The 8,583-nt window shown below is 37.0% G+C and overlaps 1 protein-coding gene across 1 annotated transcript; it reads left to right on the top strand.

Moving 5' to 3' along the window:
- Window positions 1–3,477: 3,477 nt before the first annotated feature.
- Window positions 3,478–6,842, top strand: LOC136201101 (eukaryotic translation initiation factor 5-like). The gene is made up of 2 exons (XM_065991679.1): window positions 3,478–3,638; window positions 4,861–6,842. The coding sequence occupies exon 2, from the start codon at window positions 5,221–5,223 to the stop codon at window positions 6,628–6,630; it is 1,410 nt and encodes a 469-aa protein (XP_065847751.1). The 5' UTR covers window positions 3,478–3,638; window positions 4,861–5,220; the 3' UTR covers window positions 6,631–6,842.
- Window positions 6,843–8,583: the final 1,741 nt, after the last annotated feature.

Genomic DNA, 8,583 nt, shown 5'->3' with positions numbered 1-8,583 from the left:
ACATTTTGGTATTAGGGTGATTATTGTGCTATTTAGGCTAATAGGGAACTTATTGTTGGAAATTAGGCTAAGGTATATCAGCGGAAATATAAATTTTTTAACCTGTTTCCATTTAACCACAAGATCCGTTAACCGTTATTTCATATAAAGAAGGATAAGAAGAAATACCTTTTAGAAGTTCTATTTACCGTTGCAAACGAAGTGCCCACAACTTCAAAAGAGATAGAAACTGTCTACCAATCTGCTCCTATCTGAAACAGACCTTCTAGACCTCCGCACGACAATCCCTTCGGTGGAAACATGGAAGAATATGTCTAGAAGCTCCTGTCCAAAAATCGCGACGATCCGACAGTTCACTCTCCGGGAATCCGCGAAATCGTGAACTGACCTGATGTAGGAGTAGTAAAACGAATTTCTCCCTTTTGTTTGTTTTTCTTCTTCGAGTTCCCAAACACGAAATAAAACACGAGAAGATTAATTTAGAATCAACCGTTGAATAGCAACCAAAGTAGATTGTCTCTAATTAATCAACACAAGATCAAGGATAAAAGAAATAGATGAAAATCAATTGATCAAACGAAGCCGTAGAGAAATCTCGTCCTCGAACTAGGGGTGTCGAATTTTCTCTCTCTTGGACTAGGTGAATTTCGAAAATCACAAGTAGGGTATGGCTTGCTTGGATTGCGAAAATCTCAAGGGAATGAGTATTTATAATCTCTTGTATCTAATCCCTAGTTAGTTAGATAGAATTAGGTTACTGAATAGGAATTCCATTCGGAATAGAATTCCTAATTATTATCTCACTATATATCTAATATATTAAGGATAATAATAATAACCTTATTGGATAATAATAGGAGTATATTAATCTAATTAAAACTCCTAACTTAATTATCTCTTAATTAATTTAATTCATATTCCTAATCTAATTAGGATTAACAAAATCAAATTAATTATTCATGTATATTACTACATGAATTTCGACCCCCTTATGTCCATGGGCCTCATTGGGCTCAATTGGGCTTCTATCAATTAATTAACATCTATCTCTCTTTTAGGTTCCAAGTCTTATGTGTGATCCATTAGGTTCTTATTGCTTATAGCCGTATGCAACGTTATTAAATTAATTTTCAAAGAATTATATTTAATCTTTGCATAACGGAATGATGTACAGAGTATGTGATTAGCAAGTCCGTAATCATTCCCCCAGAGCTATAAGAAGACAGATTGATTCTGTCGTTAACCTTTCCGTATTAGTTACAGTATAATTCGATCCTTTATCAACTACATCCTTGAACTGAATCTTATGACTATGGGTGATGTCAAGTCACATATAGCGAGACGTTCGTTTTACTTGTACAGGCCGAGTCAACTCAAAAAGATAGGTTAAGTGAAATCTGTATTTCCTACTCTTAAGCTATCACCTTGCAAGGATTTAGAGTCGAGTCTTCCACAAGCGATCCATGGATGTATCTCCCATTTATCGGGAGTGATAAATGCTCAATCCAATATATAACGACTCCGCAATCACTTCCTGTGATACCCAACATCTACTGTTCACACCCCAGAGTCATCTCTGTTAAGGATCGTGTTACACCAGAGTCAAAGCATCACATTCCGTAATCCAGAATACCAATTAATATTCCTTTGAGTCTGAGGATTAGTTATACCTATTAATACCAATGAGATGAACAGGTGACAAGGATGAATCTACCCATCCTGTTATCTCAAATCGGATCCCCAATCCTAATGAACAACGTTTCATCGGATCTATGTAACTGTCCAGATATCTGTATATATGAAGCTTGTGAGATCAGCTTTCTGTCGGACAGAAGACATTGTTACATACAAGTCTCAACAGTGATATGTCAATCCCAAACATATCACTTGACTTGGGGTGGTTTTAAGTTTATCAGTTTACTATAAAGGTTTGTCTCACTTCATGCTTGTATGAACACTTTATAATCACTTTAAATAAACTTACGGATTTCTTTTTATTAGACTTTATTTAGTGCTTAAAAGGGATTGCCTTTATATAGTTATAAAACATATATCTCATTAAACAAATGATATAAAGAACAATTCATTTACATTAAGTTTGTATCCTAGAATAATTGTCTATAGGACACTAAACCCCAACACTTATTACGTGTCAACCAACTTGAACATGCAAAAAATATCATGATCAATATGTGGCCAAAAGTGTTGAAAAAATCCCAGATTAAGACCATCAAGGCCTAGGGATTTATCCAGATACATTTGAAAAACGGATGTTGTGAATTCCTCATGTAAAAAAGGTGTAGTTAATGAGCAATTCATTTCATCGATACCAATCATGGTACAATATCAACGACATAGAAATCAGGCAAAGGGGATGCAAAAAATAAATGTTTGAAATATTCATGTGCTACAACACACTTACCCGACTCTTCAGTATGCGTGTTGCCTCCCTCATCAATCAGTATGTCAATATGGTTAGCTCTCTTCCTTGCCGTGACGCATGCATGAAAATACTTCGTGTATCGATCCCCATCCCGCAGCCAATGAGCCTTCGCCAATTGCCTCCAGTACACTGCTTCATGTTCCAACCCTGTGTTTAACCTGCTCCTAATATCCAAAAATCGCAAAACCGAACCAGAGCCGATCTTATCCCACAATTGCTCCAAGGTATGTTAACCTGCTGTTTTTTTTTTCATAAAACGACTCCTGAAATTCGAGCCCCAACTTGCTAACAACGAGCTACAGGTTGCCAAGCGAACCGAAACTGAAGATGTACTGAATCCTTCTTCCATAACTCAGACTGACTCAAATCCGAATCTGTGCTTCCTACCTGCAAGTGGTCGATGCTCAACCGCGAGAAGCAGGGGAGAATGATCTGAGTAGGATGTAACTAGATTGGTGAGCCGATAGTCGCAAAACCGTTGCATCCAGCCATTCGTTCCAACCGCACGATCCAGTCTCTTACTAACTCAGAGATTCGTACCTCTTCCCCAATCCCACGTAAACGGGCTACCACACATGCACAACTTGTGAAGATCATTTGACCTAACAGCTTCAGTGAACTGATGAATTAAATATATCGGTAATCAAGATCCCTTCGTTTCATTTATAAACTTTTAAACCATATAAATTTATATTTAAAAATGATCTAAATGGTTTATTTTTACAATTTTAACTTAATCAAATAAATAACAAATATTTTTTTTTCAGCCATCCAAACAACTGTTAGATGATTTTACCGATGGAAACAGTGGCAATAATTTTATTAAAAGAAAATTGATTTTGAAACTAATTTTCAACTTCAATAACTATTTATCCAATTAATCCAACGTCATGGTTATTTTGATATTATTCTGTTCCGAACTAAACTTAACGTTGAAGGATAGAAACGTAATTTTCAAAAGCGATAATTGTTTTATTTTGTATTAATTATAAGTCGGTTGGGAAAATAAAAATAGGAAAGGAATTAAAAAATTAGGAGGCTGAGTTTGCCCTAGAAAAAACCTAATCCCTCTGCTTTGTTGGTGTATATAAGCGTACTTCTCCCACAATAAACCACAATCTATCACGCACTCTTCACGCAGACCTTCGATCTCTCCATCTCCGGCCAATCTTTCCCCTCCTCCATACGTTCTTAGGTAAAATGTTTCTCCATCTGTGTTTTTATCATTCGATTGCTATATTCACCTGTTCCTTATTATCCTTTTGCGTGATTTATGTTTTGTTTTATGTTTATCGTCATGTATTTGCTATCATTTTGTTCCGCCTCTCTTCCGATGACAAAAGTTTTGGTGGATCGGAGCTTGGATTTTCTGTTTTTCCACCTAGATCATTGCAGATCTGGATATCTGTTTGTTTTTTGAGATTTAATGTGTTAGTTAGGTGTTTTTTATTTTTATTTTATTTTAGATGTGATATTTAGCTTTGGATTTCTTGAATTGGTCGATCCAGTATGTGTTTTGGCTTTTTAATGATTGTGGTCTCGATTTGGGGCTGAAGTTGAAGCTGAGTCGATTTATTGGTGGATATGCTTAATTTTAATTGTTTAATCACGTCAAGATTTTTTTTGCCGACACTATGTTTGGATTTATTCACCCTTAAACCAAACGTTAGGTTGTGGTTTGCTAGGGGAAATGGAGGACTAATCTATTTATTCTTTTCGTTATTATTATTGTTTTTCATTCTTTACTTTGCTTGCTCTTCGTTGGTTGGAATATTTAATATATATATATATATATATGTTTCCTTATGGACTTATGTGTCTAAGTCGGCTGAGTTTATTAGCTGCACAATCTTCATTTGTGTGTAGGAATGTTAAAATTATGTGCAATAATGGCTTTATCAATAACGTTATCTGGCTTTTTTTGGGGTCAGCTTTTCTATTTTATTTGTTATCTTGTAAACAAAAAGGAATATGTTCCATTTTTTTTAGACGCTTGAAACAATAATTTGAAAAGCAGGAATTCCTTTTAACGGAAGGAAAGAAATAATTTATGTTTCAACTACAATTACTCTATTTGTTGGAGCAAAAATTCTTTGTTATTTATGAGTTTCTTTATGTCATAATTACATGTGGGGAATGTATATTTTTGAATGAAAGAGGAAAAGTGAGATTGTTTAGGTTTTAATGTGATCAACGAAACTTCATGTTACTAGTTCTTTCATGTTACTAGAAGTCATTTCTTAGCACTTGCAAGTATTGTACCATTTGAGATTCTAACATCTGTGTATCCCTTATACATTTATTGTTATTGTTACTTGTTCGCTTGTGTGGGAAAATCTACGTTATGTATTTTATTCTTATAATTTGTATTTTATTCTCTTGCTTTACTAATTTCTCCTACTCCTTTTTCCTTTCAGATTGTTGGCAGTTTGTCTGCTTTTATTTACAGCTTATCAAAAGTGGAGCTCGTTAAGTTTGAAGCTTTTTTTATGTCTGAACGGGCCACTCTCTTTTTGTTATCAATTGGATTGCTTGGAGAGTATTGTCCTACGTCTAGGAAAAAGAGCAGACTCTCGTCAAACAAACTTAGCTGCATGCATTCTGGGTTATTTGACAGCAATAGCACAGATTCTATAGGTTGCCAGTTTATGCGGCCTTTCTCATCTGCAAGGAACCTGTCTGCTGAAGAAAGATTTCCATTTACCAAAAAGCATACTGCTACTGATTTGCGTCCTTTTTGATTAACTTGGTTCTCGTCTCTTCACATTGTTAACAAGATGGCGTTGCAAAATATTGGTGCTTCCAACAGTGATGATGCCTTCTACAGGTATAAGATGCCAAGAATGATGACCAAGATTGAAGGTAGAGGAAATGGCATCAAGACTAACGTGGTTAACATGGTTGAGATTGCTAAAGCCCTGGCTAGGCCTCCTGCATACACAACAAAGTACTTTGGTAATGAGCTCGGAGCTCAGTCCAAGTTCGATGAGAAGACTGGAACTTCACTTGTGAATGGAGCTCATGAGACTGCTAAGCTAGCTGGGTTACTTGAGAATTTTATCAAGAAATATGTCCAGTGCTATGGCTGTGGGAACCCTGAAACTGAAATAGTGATTACTAAGACGCAGATGATCACTCTTAAGTGTGCAGCATGTGGGTTTCTCTCTGATGTTGATATGAGGGATAAACTAACGACATTTATTCTCAAGAACCCACTGGAGCAAAAGAAGGGTTCCAAAGACAAGAAGGCAATGAGGAGGGCAGAGAAAGAACGGATGAAGGAGGGTGAAGCTGCTGATGAGGAGATGAAGAAGACTAATAAGAAGGATGTAGGAAAGAAGAAAGCCTCTTCTGCTGTCTCAAAAGATTCTTCCAAAAGCACATCTAAGAAGAAAGGTAATGGTTCTGATGAGGATCGTTCTCCTACAAGAAGCCAGGCTGATGATAATGACCAAGCGACTGCTGATGACGACGAGGAAGATGACGATGATGATATCCAGTGGCAAACAGATACTTCACTGGAGGCTGCTAAACAACGCATCCAGGAACAGCTGTCTGCTGTTACTGCAGACATGGTAATGCTATCTGCAACTGAAGAGGCGGCAGAGAAGGCAGCAGCAGAGAAGGCAGAGAAGACAGCCGCAGAGAAGGCAAAGTCGGCAAAGAAATCTCCTGAACGTGAGATCAAAATCAAGGCATCCGAAATTGAAAATGGCAATAAGAGCAATGGTATTGAGCAAGGTCTTGTTAATGAGATAAGCGGATTTCTGAAAAAGGGTACTCCCCCAAGCCAACTGAAACCATTCTTGGATTCACTCTCCGGGACACCTCAAGAAGTCATGACAGCACTGTTTGCTGCTCTATTGGATGGAGTCGAAAAAGGTTTCAGTAAAGAAGTGACTAAGAAGAAGAACTATCTAGTTGCTGCAACTCAAGATGAGGGAACCCAGATGTGTCTTCTGTATGCCATTGAATCGTTCTTCTCTAAGTTGGGTCCTGATACAGTGAAAGAGGTAGCATTGGTTCTGAAACTGCTGTACGATAACGATGTGCTGGAAGAGGAGTTCATCCTGGAATGGTTCCAGAAAGGCATGAATGGTAGCAGCAAAAACACCTCTGTTTGGAAGTATGCACAGCCTTTTATCGAGTGGCTTGAGAATGCTGAATCTGAATCAGAAGACGAGTGATATCTCTCTGCATTATTATATCCTTTAATTGCTCAATAAAGTTTGTCTTTGCTTATAGTGGGCAAGCATCGATGTGCTTTTCTGTCCTTTGTTTCTTTGGTTTTTTGTCTGTTTGGTTCTGTCGTCACAGTTTGGGGTGTTCATCTCGAATTTATTGGTCTGTTTTAAGTTGGAGCTCTATTATTTTTCTTTAATGCATATGGTTTCGAATTTGTTGTTTGGTGCATCTACTTTTGTGCTTGTTTGAATCAAAATTGGAGACAACTATCTTGATTGATCATTATTCTTAATGAACAAGTTTGTTTTCTAAACCAAATTAACACTTGTGGACTTTATGTGTGCATTAGAAGTGAAATTACTCTTAAATTAACACCCTGGTCAGACCAAATAATCCCCACATTCGAATTTTAAAAAGTTCTAACAGTTAAAATTCATTTTGTAACGAACAGGAATAACTGTCGTCATATTTGTATTCTCTCAAATAAGTTACTATTGCATCATATTTGTTCAATTTTAGTAGAGGTTTGATCTGCTGATATCAGATACTCTAATAGAAGTAGATTGAAATTTGAAGTAGTACTTGTGTAAGATATATTTTGATTATTGAACCAATTCCTGTTATTGATTTTTTAAAAAAAACTTCATTAATGAACTGTAATATGAAAAAAGTTCAACATGTAAAAAGAAATAAGGCTTGGACTTGGCATAAAAAATTGTCAGATTAGCACTTTGATAAGCCGACCTTGCTAATACATGGGCGATGAAATGAGAAATTGTTGTTAAGATGAAATGAGAAATTGTTGTTATTCTTGAGGATAGGGGACACATCTGTCAATTAAATCGTCGAACTCTAAATAGTCTGTGTGGAATGAGTAACATCATAGGCTAGTCTAGCCTTTTGCGAAGTTGGACATGTTACCATTTCGATTGGCACTGCAATTCGCCATAAACCACATTCGTCATAGCATCTCGTTCCTAGCCCGCAACAGCTCCACATCGTGACCATGAATTTCTCATTTAGTCTGTGGAATGAATAACATCATAGGCCAGTCTAGCCTTTTGCGAAGTTGGACATGTTGCCATTCCGATTGGCACTGCAATTCGCCATAAACCACATTCGTCGCTGGAGTCATAGTCTGCTGCCATAGCATCTCGTTCCTAGCCTGCAACAGCTCCACATCGTAACCAATTTCTCTACTCGTTCCTTAGCACCCGACCTGTAGATTTCAAAGAACAGTGCTGCGAAATTTGACACCCCTGCTGCAGCTTGAGTAATATAATCTGCCATCCCAGTTAACACCTAGACCTCCTGCACCTTTGGACACAAGATAAATAGATACAAGTCTTCAATATCTTTACCACAGAACACAGGAACTACAAATATCCACACCTCGAGACCGTAATTTGATCCGGGTAGGCAGACAATCACGCATCAGACGCCAACAAAAATAGCGGACTTTGTACGGAACTGCTGCCTTCCAAATTAATTGTCACGCTCCATCTATCCGTAGGTCTAAATTATCCTCCAACACCTCTGTTGCCAACCGATAAGACTTGGGTTTCCATCCCCAAAGTAAATGAGTTTTGGAATTAGTTCAGAGTCTGTAATCAGTAATTTAGGAATCAGTTTTTAGTCATTGCCTGCATGACATATTGATTGAATCATTCGAAAGTTCCAATATTTCTAGGTTCGTATTGTGAGTCTAATCCAACTGTCTATATCGGAGACTGTAGGTATTGGTGACACCATAGTAACAAATCCGAATTTCTAAACCCTTAGAGTTAGTTTCAACCTGTAACAAATGAATTGCGTGCTAAGCACCCTAAGAGGATAAGTCAGTTCAGTCTTTAAGTATGTCTATGCCATATTGAATTCCTTATAATCATAAATCGAATCTTGTTTGAATATTTGTTTTATCGTATCACGCGATCTATATTCTTGGGATTTTATGA

Source organism: Euphorbia lathyris, chromosome 7 (assembly GCF_963576675.1).
Source record: "Euphorbia lathyris chromosome 7, ddEupLath1.1, whole genome shotgun sequence".
NCBI classification, from domain to species: domain Eukaryota; kingdom Viridiplantae; phylum Streptophyta; class Magnoliopsida; order Malpighiales; family Euphorbiaceae; genus Euphorbia; species Euphorbia lathyris.
Note: the sequence above shows the minus strand (reverse complement) of the source record. Positions and strands in the feature narration are given on the sequence as shown.